At 47.1% G+C, this 15739-nt stretch overlaps 1 protein-coding gene across 2 annotated transcripts in view; it reads right to left on the bottom strand.

Annotated features, from left to right (window-relative positions):
- Positions 1-15739, bottom strand: part of THSD4 (thrombospondin type 1 domain containing 4) — a 555462-nt gene that overhangs the window by 283757 nt on the left and 255966 nt on the right. For both annotated transcript variants that reach the window (XM_084782532.1, XM_084782533.1), the window contains exon 7: positions 2875-3011. In XM_084782532.1, coding sequence (XP_084638658.1) covers positions 2875-3011 — 137 coding nt within the window. The remainder of the gene's footprint in view (positions 1-2874; positions 3012-15739) is intronic.

Here is a 15739-nt window from a genome sequence, read left to right on the forward strand (position 1 = left end):
TGTCTGGGGAGCAAAGGGGTAGGGGAGGAATGACAGAATGACACATATGCGTGTGTATCTATTCAGAAAAAAAAATATAGCCTAGGAAATGTCCAGCTTAGTATTTGATCATCTTCAGACTGCTGTGCAGCAGTTTAACATTTATTTATTTATCCATGTGAGGAGGTGGGGAGGGTGCTTGTGTGATGCTCCTGTGGAGGTTAAAGGACAAGTTGTGGGAGTCAGTTTTTCTCCTTATCTGACTCAAGCAGCGGCACAGACATGCTGTTTCCCAGTGGAAGGAGAGCACTGCACCCCTACCCCAAACCCCCCACTGCCCCCTATTTACATGGCTGGCCCATTGCTAGCATGATGTGCCCTTCAAAGCTTGCCACTCAGTATATGAGCCAGAGAACCCTACCACATCTGCATCACATGGGAGTCCACAGGTGAAGCAGACTGTCCCGCCCTTCTGCAGAACCGAGGAATGGAACCAGCAGGGCATTGCTCTGGGCTCTCACACTACAATGTAGACACTACTTTGGAAGGCAATATGAACCTCACTAATCTGTCGTTTGCCACACACACCAGAAAAAGGTAAAATATCAGCACATAGGAAGCTATTGTGGAGAAAAGGGAAATATGTGGGGTAGAATGTGATAATAATATTTAAAAATGTCAGCTTGCTTACTGAAAGCCAAGCAGTATAACAAGGCTGTTCTTCCTGATCTTAGCACGGGAGCTAAGCACCCCTATGCTGGCTGGCTTTCATGTCAACACAACACAAGCCAGAGTCCTTTCAGAAGATAGAAGCTCAATTGGGAAATGCTGTCACCAGACTGACCTGTAGGCAAGCTTGTGGGGCATTTTCTTAATTAGTGATTGATATGGGAGTGCCCCACCCAATGTGGGCAGTGCCACTCCTAGACAGGAGGTCCTGAGGTGTATGAGATAGCCACTGAGGAGTTGGGGGTCAAGCAGCATTCCTCCATGGCCTCTGAGGCAGTTCCTGCCTTGAATCCCTGCCCTGGCTTCCTTGGTTGAAGGACTACAAGCTTTAAGCTGAAATAAACACTTCCTCCCCAGGGTTGCCTTTGGTCACTGTGTTTTATTGTGCAATAGAAAAACCTACCTAAGACAGCCTCCCTCCTAATCCTGCACAGGACACAAAGGGCCACAGAGAGCTCGAGGAACATTATCAAAATCACACAGTAAAAAACCAAGACAAAAAGACAAGATTTGAACTCAGAGAGACTGGTTCCAGAGGGTGTGTCTCAATTATATGTGTGGTGCACAGTTGGGGTGTATGTGTGCTCATGGAGATCAGAGACCATGATTGGGGTGTCTTCGTGCCTCTTTGGGGCCACATCCTAATTCTTCCATGGTTCGGCTCCTCCAAAGACACTTCGTTCACATCAGGGGTCAAGGAGAGGGGCCCATCTTCCTCAACTTCCTTCCAATCACAGACTCTAAGATAACTAATACTGCATTTGGTAAGTTTCCCTACAGCTTATTTTAAAATTTCTCATCAAAACAGCACTGAAAGATGCATATTCTCTGCACAGTAACATTCATACAATTCTGGAAACTGAGACTGTAGGAATTTTTGTAACAGCTGGGACTAAATTCTACAGGAAAGCAAATTCCAACCAGCAAGGGTCTCAATCTCTCTCTGTGTGTGTGTGTCTCTCTCTCTGTGTGTCTCTCTCTGTGTGTCTTTCTGTCTCTCTGTCTCTTTCTCTGTCTCTCTCAGGACTGTCTAAGTCCTTGGAGGTAGAGCACTAAAGCGTTGGCTCAGTGTGACCAGCAAGGCCTGAGTCTGAATCCTCAGCATCTACTTAAAGCCAGATGTGGAAGCACAGGTTTTAATTCCTAAACCCCTATGGGGAGATGGGAGGAGGAGACAGGAGAATCTCAGGAAGCTTGGATCAGCGGAAGAGCAGGAACAAGAGACGCTGTCTCAAAACAAGGTAAAGGTCGTCCTCTGACCTCCAGTCATGTGCTGTGGCAGAGGCACATGAACATGGACCTATCCCACAGGGTTTCTCTTGTTGGTTTTGGAGGCGATGAGGGAGGAGGCTGTCCTTAGAGATCTACAAAGCATACTTTATTAGCTCTGATGCTAAACACACAGAAACCTACATTCAAAAACACTACAGCCAAAGGGCTTGCCCTTTGATGACCATTAGTCCTGCCGGCTAGGATGCACTAGCTGACACAGCACCGCAGCAGCCTGTCTTGCAAGGCTCCAATTAAGCCAGAGCTCCTGAGATGCATTTGTAGATGAAAGGAGGGTAGAAGGCCAGGTAGAGGCATGTGTGGTTATAAAGCCTGCTCTCTCATTTTAGGATGCATGTTTTTTACCTACGTGGCACTTTCTGTCACCCACGGAGCATCCTACTGAATGCTGGGTGGGGAAGCATGTAAAGTAGATTTCAGAAGCCCGAGGAGGTGCAAAACTTCCTGTTTAAACTCCGTCTTCTGCTATAAAAGACACTCAACAACTTTCCTTTGGAAGCTTGCCTCATATAGCAGAGACGGGATAAAATACACCATTCTCTTGAAATGCCACCCGCACGTTGGCACCACCCGTTTCCACCTGAGACAGTTATGCCCTTTCTACAACCCCCACTTCATAGGTGGGGAAGGAGCACCAGACATCTCCAGGAAAGACTGTCAAGTGTCAAGGCGCCCCCACCCCCGCGAAGCACGCAAGGGTGAACACAAATCACCCAATGACACAGGGCGACTCTCAAGGATCGACAGTAGGGAGTGGGCAAGCTGGTCCATATCAGCCAACTGCCCCAGAGGTCAAAGCTCCTGGTTATCCCTTCCTTGGAAAACCATCAGTCACAGGTTAAATAACCCACAGACTCCAAGTCCGGCAGCACTTACCTTGCATTGTCCCGACACGCAGATGGCCGTGCCATTCTGATCACAGGGGGTGCCATCAATGACCTTCTCAGCCTGTCGTACATAGAAGCGGTAGCCGGTTGCCTGGCAGTTCAACTCACACTTGCGATTACCCTTTACTATGAGAGAGAGAGAGAGAGAGAGAGAGAGAGAGAGAGAGAGAGAGAGAGAGAGAGGAGAACAAAGATGAGATATGAGTGGCCACACCTCTGTAGCATCAATCCTCACCTTTTATGGAGGCAAATTTCATGTAACATAAAATTAACTGTTTTGATCCAAGTGGGGTTGGTATATTCATAAGGTTGTGCAATCAACTGCCATAACCAAGTGTCAAGACATTTTCATTACCCCAAAAGGAGCCTTATGCCTGTGAACTGTCTCTTCAGTCCATCCCTCCTCCAAATTTACTTTCTTTCTGTAGATCTGTCTGTTCTCATGTACTTCTTACAGCTGTAGGAAAACCATTCGATCTCCGGCATTTGACACTTTTGGGGAGGCATTGAATCTTCATCTATTGGTGCGTGGTAGAGATTTGACGCTGACAGAGTACTGTAAAGGATTCTTTAAAGGTTTCACCATTGCAAATAAGATTCCACTTTGACACATCCCGTTCTGTTTATCACTGTAGTCATCTTTTATGAATTGGCAATTTTGGTGAGCATATAATTTTAAAGCTATGCTAGTGCTTTTTCTAAGAGCCAAAAACTACATGGGGAACCAGGGATGCCCAGCAACCATGAGAGCCTGGGTCTGATCTCCAGTGTGGCATAAATAGGACATGGTGGTACATGCCAAGGTCACTTCCACAGCTACATAGGATGCTGGCTGGCTAGGGTCATCTCGGGGGAGGGAACCTCAATGAGAGAACGCCTTCATCAGACTGTCCTATAGGCAAGCCAGTGGGGCTTTTCTTTTTTTCTGATTGATGATTGATGATAGAGGACCCAGCGCACCATGGGCAGTGCCACCCCAGGGTGGGTGGTCCTGAGAGATATAACTGAATGTGAGCCCAGAGGGCAAGGCAGTAAGCAGGGTTTCTCCAGGCCTCTGCTTCAGTTCCTGCCTCCAGGTTCCTGCCTCGTGTTCCTGTCCTGACTTGCCTTCAGCATGGAGTGTATGCTGAAAGGTAAAATAAATCGCCCCTCCTCAAGTTGCTCTTGGTCATGGTCTTTATTACAGCAATAGGAAGCAAGCCAGGATACGCAGTGAGTTCAAAGGCTGCATGGGCCACACAAAGTCCTGTCTCCAAGAGAAACAAGCAAAGAGACCTTCACAGGTATATCATCTTTATGCTCCCAAAATGCATGGAAGGAAAAAGCATTCCTCTCTCTCTGCTTCTTGGCTAGGGACACCATGTCACTAGCTGCTTCGCACTCTTTCCCACAGTGACCCATGACACCCCCAAGCAATGAGCAGGAACAAAATCTCCTCTCCCTAAGTTGCTTTTGTCCTGTATTTTTGTGACAGCAACAAGGAAAATAACTAATATACTTTCTTCCTACAAACTGTATTTCCCTACCTCCCACTCTTTATATTTTTGTCACTTTATACAGAGCCTCGTACACAGTAAGTGCTCAACGTGTGCTAACTATTGTAATGAGAGAAACAATCTAATTATTTCCAAAAGGAAAAAAAAGTTTAGGTAAGATATATTTCATATCTAAAAGAAACAGATAAGACAAGCCCACACTGATTTTAAAACCTCCTTTTGAGATGATATAAATTCTATGCTCAGTCACAGACAGCACGCTCGGGGGTCATGCCTCTGTCTACAAGCCAGATTACTGGATCTGGTAATACTGGCTTTCCCCTACACCACACAATACGTCATGCTTTCCCTAGAGTGGCTGCCTGCCTGTCACAGCAATGAACTTCCTTTTGTTCCACAGCCACAGGATCCAGCGGACAGGAAGGACAGGGAGGCTCTGGGACCACAGGGTTGGAGCCTCTGAGCTCTAGGCTGTAGATTAAAACCCCAGAGACTGCTCTCCTGCTGGGCCACGTGACAGCTGAGTGGATGATCTTGGAAAACGAGCCTCCTAGAATACCGAATATCAAATATAAGTGTCTTTGGGAATTTCCCCCAAACCTAATTATTTTATTGGTTTAGGAAATCCAGGGATAGATGCTCACCTGCCACCACACCGTGCAGCCCAGGCTGGGAAAGGACCCAGAGGACCGCCAGCAGCACGATCCACTACAATGCCGTGCAAGTGTGAGGTAGAGAGATGGCAGAGAAAGAGGAGTGGAGAGGTGTGGGAGAAAGGCGGGCTGACTAACTCGAGCCCAGGCCCAGATTTAAGGCCTTGAGTTGGGCCACCCCAACATCTACTCCATCTGTGAACTGTGGGGGCGCGTGAAAGGACTGGTCCTACAGATACAAAGCTGCACCTCCATGGCACAGGACAACAGGAACAGGATGCCTGAGGGGATCCAGGATTGACAGCACAGCAGAAGCCAGAGGCCTCGAACCAGACCAATGGCTCATTGCAAAGAGCATTTGCAAGTAAAGATGTGTGGACAAGAGTATACTGTGTGGACACACTGTAGCTTCCATGATGTTTTTCATGTTTTGCTTTGGTTTTTGTTGTTGTTGTTTGTTTTTTGTTTTTTAATTTGGGGGGCGGGGGTTGAAAGAGTGGACAGTAGATATGAAGGCATGGGGAGATGAGTGGGACGGGGGTGCATGATGTGAAACTCGCAAAGAATCAATAAAAAGTTTATATATATGCATGCCTATATATGCATATATATGTGGCATTTTCTTAGTAGTGGTTGATGAGGGAGGGACCAGGCCATTGTGGGTGGTGCCACCACTGGGCTAGTGGTTCTGGGGACTACCAGAAGGCAGGCTGAGCAGGCTGTGAGGAGTGAGTCAGTAAGCAGCACTCTGCCCTCCGTGGCCTCCGTGGCCTCCGTGTCAGCTCCTGCCTCCAGGTGCTGCCCTGGTTGCATTCCTGTCCTGACTTCCTTGGATGATGAACAGTGCTGCTGCTGAAGTGTACTGAGAATAAAGCCTTTCCTTCCCAAGTTGCTTTGGGGCTGTTTCATTGCAGCAATAGTAACCCTGACTAAGAGAAGAGAAGTAGGCGGGTTAAAGATGACGTAGTTACTGTTGTAACTCCAAATAGCCAAATGGAAACAAGCCAGAAGCATGGCCTCAGGCCCGGATTCACTCTACCTGCTCCTCCAACCAGTCACCGGGCTGGACACCTCATCCTGTGGCTCACACGGTGATCCCTGCATCTCGTATCTGCACCCAAGAGACAATCGAAGCCTGAGCTCACGTGACTTCCTGACACTACTGCCTAGTGTACTGTTGCCTTAGAAAGTATCCTGGAGCTGCTCAGCAGACTGCACCCAGGCTCCTCTGGATTCCAGAATCCTCTGGATCCTGCATATACATACATACACACACACACACACACACATTCTCGCAGTTCCAAACAAGGTATGTGTGAAGAACCCTGAAGGAAGTCTGGGCAGCAGGAGCCCCTGTCCTTCCTATTTTCCTCTCTGGCACAGAAGTAGAGTTGGGACTGTGTAGCTCAGTGGCTGAGCATGTTTGACACATGCAAGTCCCCACATTCAGTCCCAGCACTACTACAAACAAATTGCAGCTTTGACGCCAGGAGGTCTCTCTCTAAGCAGATTCGCCATGGTTTATTAGTGCAGGGGAAGGAGGAATCAAAAGCCAGCCACCAGCTAGCAGCTGTGGGCTAAGTGCCAATGGGCACACATTTCCTTCCCTCCTCCCGCCTCTCTTCTCCTCTGCTTCCCAATGCTCCCCTAGTTCCCACGGAGAACCCTTGACCCTTTACCCCCCAAAATAGAGGTTCTCTCTCTCCCTCCCTCCCTCTCTCTCTCTCTCTCTCTCTCTCTCTCTCTCTGTGTGTGTGTGTGCGCGCGAGCGTGCGTGTACATGTGTATGTGTGCGGGGTGGATCCCTCTACACCAGGTATCACTTGGAAACTTGATGAAGTGCACACTTCAAGGCAGGCAGTTCCCAGACCTCCTGAGGCAGAGACCCTGGGCATGAGGCCCTGCCCATCCTCAAGCTCTCAAGCCGCTGCTCTCAAGGACTGTCACACTGGGCGCACATCTGGAAAGTGATGAGCATTCTTACTTAGACCAGTGGTTTTCGGGTCCCAGAGCTAAATGTAAAAGATAATGCTGGCTGCAGAGGGAGCTGAGGGGTAGACTACCCACCTTCCTGGCACAAAGGTGGCTCTGGCTCCAACCCACTGCCACAAAGGAAAAACTGCAAGATAATATTGCCCCAGACACAAGCACTCTCTTCAGCTGTATTTAAGTGTCATCAGGTATCTGGATCTCTACTGTTCAAAAGTCCTCCGGTCAGGAGAAATATGCTAGAAAACATATAAGAAAATCTAGATTGTGCTGGGTGTGGTGGCTCACACCTTTAATCCCAGCACTTGGGAGGCAGAGGCAGGTGGATTGCAGTGATTTCGAGGCCAGCCTGGTCTACAAAGAGAGTCCAGGACAGCCAAGGCTACACAGAGAAACCTTGTCCCCAAAAACAAAAACAAACAACAACAACAAAAAAGAAAAATCTAGATTGCTTTAAAAAAAACAAACAAACAAAAAACAAAAACCCAAACAGCCAATAGCTAACGAACCAACCTACTAACACATCTGAAAGACTGGAATTAGTCACCGAGCTCTATGTCCTTGGAAAGATCCACTGGCACAATAGATGTTGTTTCTGTTTTTAATAATAATCTCAGAGCTGGGGGTGTGTGTGCTCAGTTCATCACACATGTGCCATGAAAGCAGGGGAATCTGAGCATGGGTACCCAGCACTCACACAGAACCTGGGTGTCCATCACTCTAGTGCTGGAAGGAAACTGCGAGCTTACCAGAGCTCTGTGTGCAATGAGAGATCCTGTCTCAAAAAGCAGTGGATGGGCAAGACATCCAATATTGACCTCTGGCCTCTATGTACACATATATTGTGTGTGCGCGCACACACACACACACACACACACACACACACACAGAGTGCACAGCTAGCACAGATACATACATGTAATATATAATATACGATACATGCACAACTCCAAAATACAAAGACAACAGAGAAAAAAGTTAACATTACAGTTTTGAAATCTAGGAAACAGAAGTACTCAAGAAAGCCGGTCTTCAGTGGGAACGGAAGCTCCGCAGTTCAGAATCTCCAGGGGAAGCTTTGGCATGAGGTGACAGCGGAGACCTGCAAACTAGCTCTCTGCAGTGGGGGTCAGTGTGGAGGCTGCACTTCCCAGAATGTGTGTGAATGTTGGCAAAGACATCTAGAGTGGCTCTCTTTTTTTTGGTGGGGTGGGAGTTGTTGAGATGAGGTTTCTCTGCATAGTCCTGGCTGTCCCAGTACAGTACTCTGTACACTAGGCTGGCCTCGAACTCAGAGACCCACATGCCTCTGCCCACCACGTGCTGGTGTTAAAGGTGTGCACTGCCACACTTGGCTTTGGAGTGGCTATCTTATTGTTTATCTTAATTCTAGATGAAATGGACTTGAAAACTGTTACTAGTCAAATTAAAACATTTTACAGTAACAAAGGGCTAATTCTTCACAAAGACATTACAGTGGACCCCAAAATACATGAAAGAAAAAGGCATAGAATAGAATGGAAAAGCAGTGTGCAGCACTTCACGAGACCTTTTATCAGCCATGAGCAGGTTAGTTCCAACAGTCCTTGATACAACATGGAATCATCTAGAAAGACATCTTTTTTGTTTGTTTGTTTGTTTTTTGTTTTTTGTTTTTTTTTGTTTTTTTGAGGCAGGGGTTCTCTATTCACTGAAGCCTTTGCTGTCCTAGACTCGCTTTGTAGAGCAGGCTGGCCTTGAACTCACAGAGATCCTTGGGGAAAGAATCTTAATGAGGAATCACCTAGCCCAGGTTGGCCCATGGGTGTGTGTATGGGGTTTGTCTTGGTTATAACTGAGGTAAAGACTCACCCTGAATATCAGCAGCCTGTCATGGTTCTCTGAACCACACGAGAGCAGAGATGCCAGCTGAGGCCACAGTGAGCAAGCATGCACTTATCTTCTCTCTGCTCTTGACCAGGGGAGGAATGAGGCCAGCTGCTTAAATTCCCACTTACCTTTTCCTCAGGGATGGGCTATAACCAGGAATTATAAGCCAGATGAAATCTTTCCTCCTCTATCTTGCTTTTTAGTCAGTGTTCTTTATCACAGCAACAGAAACAAAACTAGAACAAACCACTCTTTTTTTTAAAAGAGAGATTTATTTATTATGTACACAGTGTTCTGTCTATACATACAGAGGGCACCAGAGAACAAACCACTCTTGAGAGAAGAAATCTGTTCTTGCAAAAACTAATCCTGTGTCTTAAGAAAAGCACTCCCTTCTTACACCCCTACACTGACACCTCAGTGTGAGCACTCCCTCTCCATACCCCTACACTGACACACCCAGCACTAGCACTCCCTCCCTACACCCCTACACTGACACACTCAGCGTGAGCACTCCCTCCCCACACCCCTACATTGACACACCCAGTGTGAGCACTCCCTCCCCACACTCCTACACTGACACACCCCAGCACGAGCACTTCCTCCCCATACACCTACACTGACACACCCAGTGTGAGCACTCCCTCCCCACACCCCTACACTGACACACCTCAGTGTGATCTTTAGCTGTGACAAACCACATGAAAAGAGCGACTGCTCTTTTGACCTCACTACCATCTCGGTGGATGTTTGATTCCAACGTATGAATTTTGGGGGTGGACATCATTCCTCAGAGATAAACATTGAAACAACTCAAATATCCTCCAGCTAATAAATGACAAAGAAAATATACTAATTTCCATACCAGGGAGCATCGTTTACTGGTACAACAGAGTGGCGTACTCAAATATTCAATGACATGGTTAAGTCTTTAAGATGTTATGCTTAGTCAATGAAGACAGTCATGTAAAGCCACATATTATGTAATCCCATCTGTATGAAATGTTCTGTAGCGGCAAAGTAGATTAGTGGTTGCCCAGGGCTACAGAGAGGGGGCCGTTTGGGTGCTGCTGAGAGGCATGGACATCCTCTTAAAAATATGGGAATTTTCTGCAGTTTCTATAGTGGAGATACTATGTGATAATCCAAATACACTAAAAGTCACTGAACTGGTGACTTTTAAAAGATGTGAATTTTAAAAATGCAGAAGGTCCAGAAACAGTTATCTTCCAAGGTTTATAGTAAATCATCAAATAAACAGCTCAAGAAAAATTTCCTAGGTCCATGGGGAAATGGCATCAGAAGTGGGATTTCAGTTTTACACTGAGTGAGTTAGCTATCATGAGTACAAATAGGGTTTCATGCCAGAAATAAAGGGTGCAAGGGATGAGACAGTACTACTCAGTCTTCCTTGTTCTCAAGTTGGACATGAGCTCAAGAGACCCTGGGAACAACGAATAGTCTCTCTTGGTCCTGAAGAAGACCTATCTCCTACCTCAAAGTTGCTCAGTGAAAACACAACCCTGGTAAATGATCTGGTTTCAGAGAGCTCAGGGCCCTGCATTCTTGACAAGTCTTGATACTTCACAAGACTAAGGGTACATGAGACCCAGAGAGAAGTGTCTCCCACGAATAGATATAAACGCACACCAGAGCCACATCACTGCAAAACCTCAGGACACTTGGGACAAAAACAACCATGGCCTCCAAGATAAAAGAGGCACACCAGCAAAAGAATGTCAAAGTTCTCAACCTCAGCTTGAAAGCTGGATAAAAATTGAACATAACAATTTTTTTTAAGAAAATAATTTCAAAGTTAGAATTCTATACCCAGTCAGCCTGTCCATCCCTAAGGTAAACAAAGTGTTCCAAATGGACTCTTACTGGAAGATGTACACTTTCACAATGAAGGACTAACCCAAGAGGGTGGGAGATGTGGTACCCAGGACACAGAAGATCCAAGTCAAGAGAAAGCAGAGAATGCTGGAGACTGGGATGAAAGAAGTCCCATCAGACAGGTGTGCACGGGCAACACGCCTGCAATCCCATCCCTCAGGAGGCTGAGGCAGGAAGATGGAGTGTCTGAAGACAGCCTTCAGAGTTAAGACTAAAACTCCAAATAAAAGCAAATAAATAAGTGATAAGTATTGAGGGGAGGTGTCAAAGTTTCAAAGCTAATTTACTCTAAGATACACATGGGTCTAAATAAAAACAAAACCCTCTCTGTTCAAAAGAAACACAAAACGTGCAACTCTTTGCTGTCTTCCCAGGAATTCTGCATAAGTGGGAAGTAAAACAACCAATTTTGGACATGATGCATGGGCGGTGCATGGGGGGGGGGGCGGCGCACAAAGGGACTCTAGATTCCTGGGAGCTTCACTTTTCATCAGTGAGAAAGGAGCCTCTGGGCAGATGATAAGAAGGCAGAAGGTGGCAAGATTCAAGCTGTTCCTGCAACTGTACGACGGTCTTCAGCTCCTCATGGGGAGAGACTTTCAGATGAGCATGACTTTCAGATGAGCATGGAGGAGAGCTCCTACAGGTCAACTCAGGGATGGAGGGGTAACACCCGGGCTTAGTGTCAGACCCAGGAAGACTCCCCATGTTCACACCAAGTTTGGTACCAAGCCTCCATTTCTCAGGCTCACGTGCTAGTTCAGGGATAGAAATATAAGATAACCCTATTCAAGAGGAACAGCTTTGTAAATGCCGCCCGTAAAAACCCGGACAGGGCAGGGTGCTGTTCTAACCCATGCTCCTGAGAGAAAAAGTGAGTGAGGTAAGCACGTGCAGATGCGGCAGCGGCGGCTACCTGACCCGTGTGCTGGTCCCGTTTAGTGGCAAGGATCCGCCAGCCCTCGGACTCTGAGTTCTGCCTAGGATGATGACTCTTTAAGCAGCTCCCCTCGCTGCCAAGACTGCATTTTTCAGGACAAAGCTATGGAAAATCAGACGAGCTGAATGCCTCCACAGCCCCAGCTCTGCTCTGGAATTGTAAAACTCTTCCGAAAAAGGCAGAAGAGAAGAGAGGCGAGACTGTCTGATTCCCAGATTTTACTGTTCAGAAGAGGGAAACTGTTTAGAGGACATTCCACTAGGAAAGCTTAAATGCAAGCACATCCCACGTATCAGCTGCCTAGTATTGCTAACATCCCATCCCACTCATGAACCCTAAGCTCTAGACATTTGTGGGTGAAGCCCCCATTGATCTTGTTTCAGTGACAGTCTTAACAGGCTTAAGATCAGGGACAGTCGCCAAAAACTTTGCGTGCATGAGTTCATTCGTGTGTGTGTGTGTGTGTGTGTGTGTGTGTGTGTGTGTGTGTGTGTACACGTGTGTGTTCATGTGTGTATGAGCACATGTGCTTGACAGTGCATAAGCATGTATGTGCAAGTACAATCAGAGGCCAGACATCAGGAGCTTCCTCATTTTTCTCTCCATTTTATTTTTATTATATTAATTACTTTATTTGTTCGTGTGTGCATGTGTGCACTGTACATTGGGGCATGTGGGTCAGAGGATTGTTTATGGGAGTCAGTTCTCTTCTGATGATGATGTTCCTCGGATCAAACTCAGGTTACCAGGCTCAGTGGCAAGGAATTCTACCCACTGAGCCATTTTTTTGCCAGCTCCTCCAGTTTGTTGTTGTTGTGTTGTTCTGTTTTGTCTTTGGTTTTGTTTTTGGCTTTTTTTTTTTTTGAGACAGGACTTTTATAGAACCTAAGGCTCACTGACTGAGCCGGGCTGAGGCCAATATGGTCTGGAGATCTGCCTATCTTTGCTGCCCCAGTACTGGGAAAACAGGCATGGACCACTATGCCAGCTTGCGTATCAGTTCTGGGTACAGGACTCAGGTCCTCACTTTATTGCCTGAGCCATTTCCTCAACCTCCACAAAATGTCTTTTTTAAAACCCTGAGAAATCACTTGAGCCATGCTCCATTCGTGTTAGGTTCCTCTTTGTTCATAACTCAAACTTACATATCCTGTTAATGCTGACCTAATACCGTGGAAGATTTTCTTGATTCATGATCGAAGTGGGAAGGTCACGACCACTGTGGTCAGTGCCACCCCTGGACTGATGGCTCTGGGTGCTGTAAGAAAGCAGGCTGAGCAAGTCATGAGGAACAAGCCAGTGACCAGCATTCCTGCCTTGAAGTTCTGCTGTGACTTCATTAGAAGTCATCTCACAGATGCCCAGTGACCTGAGAACTGGAAGCTGGAATAAACCCTTTCCTCCCCTATGGTCACTGTGTTTCATCACAAGCATAGAAACCTGACTAAAACATCACTGTAGCGGAACAGGACCTTGAACTTCTGATCCGCCTGGTTCTACTTCTGAGTATTGGAAGTTTAAGTGTGTGTCACCATGGCTGGTTTTTTTTTTTTAAATGTGGTACCAAGATTAAAATCTGGGACTCACATGCCAGGTGAACATTCTACCAGGGGAGCTACATCCCCAGTCCCATGGATTCTGATGCTTACACTTCACTGAGCACCTACTACACATTGGACTCTACATAAGTTGACCCAGCTAAGGAGAATGAAGGCACTGAACTGGCTCACTCACAGCACACAGGAGAGTGGACGATGAATGGCAGAGCCCGGCCATCAGCAGGCTAACCCTTGTTAACACAGCATTCCCCCTGAACTATCCCATGCTGGAAGCCCCAGGCTGCTCAAAATATAAACAAGCAAACAAACAAAAGCTTCCGGCTGTTGTTCCGGTTTGTAGCCATGGCGCCACCATCCTCGTCATCTCCCAGATGCCTGGCTACATACCCGCTCCCATGTCTACTCGGCATCCTGGAGAGCTGAGTGAGGATTTTTGTCCCCTGTTTGAGCAGCTGGCAAAGGAAGCCTGTTTCCCACCTTCATCTTGAGGCTGTGGCACGACCTGCTTCTGTTCTGGATTTCGAAAGCTGCACATCTGTTCTTTCCCCAACTCCTCAGTATAGCCCCACCCATTTCAGGACAATTGCAGAAGTGGACAGATCTATCCCCACGCCAAAGCACGGCAGCTCACTGTCACTCAGCTTTGGTCAGTCCACCCTGGCTGCCTCTACTCAATCCTACATTCGGCTGGAGGTCAAGGAGTCTTCTGTTGGGCTGCCAATCCCCGCTGCCCGTTTTGAGGGAACAATCTGATTTTCTCAAGGACGGAGTGTATTTCTGTGAGTAGCAAGAAATGGGCATCCTGGAAAGCTCTTCTATCTCCTGTCTGGGCGCTGACAGCAGCTGTGCCATTCATACATGCTAGGTTCTCCTTGACTACCCACCATTGGCTCTACCGGCCCAGGTCACACTTGGAAAGAGCCCAGCTGCGCCCCAACCTTCTCATTCTGCGTACTACAAAATGAAAGCGCAGGAAAACAAGAGACCTCGCCGAGAGCCACTATGACCAGTGACCTCACCACTTAAATGCACAGAGATTTGCTGAATCACTTACAATGATGCCCAGGGTGAGAGAGCTGCTATTATGCTGTGGACCACTCCACATTATCCTAACAGTGCATCCTATTTTATAGATAAGAAAGATGAGGCTAAGAGGTGTTTTCCCTAAAAAGTGGGAGGCTAGCTGGGCATGGTGGCTCACGCCTTTAGTCCCAGCAGACACTGGAGGCAAAAGCAGGTACATCTTTGAGTTCCAGACCAACCTGGTCTGTAGAGCGAGTTCCAGGGCAGCCAGGACTACACGGAGAAACCCTGTCTCAAAAAACCAAAGAAGAGAGAGAGAAGAGGGGGGCAATGCAGGGTCTTGTGATTAAAATTGAGGCCAATCCTGCATGAGGACCTGATTTGAGTCCTTAGAACCTACATGAAGCTGGGCATGGCAGTACACGCCCATACTCCCAGTGCCTCTATGTTGAGACAGAAGACAGGGGAAGAATCCATCCCTGAAAGCTCGGGTCAGCTGTCCTGTAGCACACAGCAGCCAACTACAGAAGAGGTGGAAGGCTAGGACTGACACTCCAGGCTGTCTTTGGACCACCACATGCATACAGTGGCACATCTGTGCCTTCCCAAATACAAGCCCAAATCTGACTCAGATACAAATGGCCCACCCACTCCAGTGCTCATTGCTATTTTATGAGGAAGTTCATCTCTTCAAAGTCAAGGGCAGTGCTGGGCATGGTGTCCTGTAAGCGGTAGCACTTGTTCACTTGGGATTTAAAGGTTACTATTGTATGCGCCAGGCACCCTGCTAGAGTATTTTTCAGAATCTCTGCCCTTGTGGGACAATCAATACGCATGCACATATGAGTTCACTCACTCAATGTGAGAGCCTGTCTTCTAGTTATTACGGTACCTGCTAAGGACATAAGGAAATGACACCAGGTCCTAGTGTAACTATAATCTCATGGAGCATACAGTTATCCACCCAATAGTCACATTAAAAATGTGAGATTATAACAGTGGAAATTTACTGAGAAGGGAGGAGGAGGAGAGAAGAGTATTCTGGGCAGAAGGCATCAGTCAGTTTTGTGTCCTTGTGATTAAAGCAGCAAGGCAACTAACTTAGAGAGAGAAAGGGTTTATTTAGACTATAGTTTTAGAAGTTCAAAGGCAAGGAACCTATACCAGCTCAGTTCTACGGAGGGCAGTGGGTATGAGGTAGTGCCAGAACAAAAGTCTGCATTTCAACCCAAGGAGGAAGAGGAGATGGAGGAGAAGAGGACCCATCTTAGGTTTCTACTGCTGTGATAAAAACCTTGACCGAAAGCAGCTTGGGGAGGAAAGGGTTCATTTCAGCTTACACTTTCAGCTAACAGTCTATGACTGTGGGAAGTCAGGGCAGGAACTCAAGGCAGGAACCAGAGGCAGGAACCGGAGGCAGGAACTGAAG

Source organism: Acomys minous (genome assembly GCF_964271855.1).
Source record: "Acomys minous genome assembly, chromosome: 5".
NCBI classification, from domain to species: Eukaryota; Metazoa; Chordata; class Mammalia; order Rodentia; family Muridae; genus Acomys; species Acomys minous.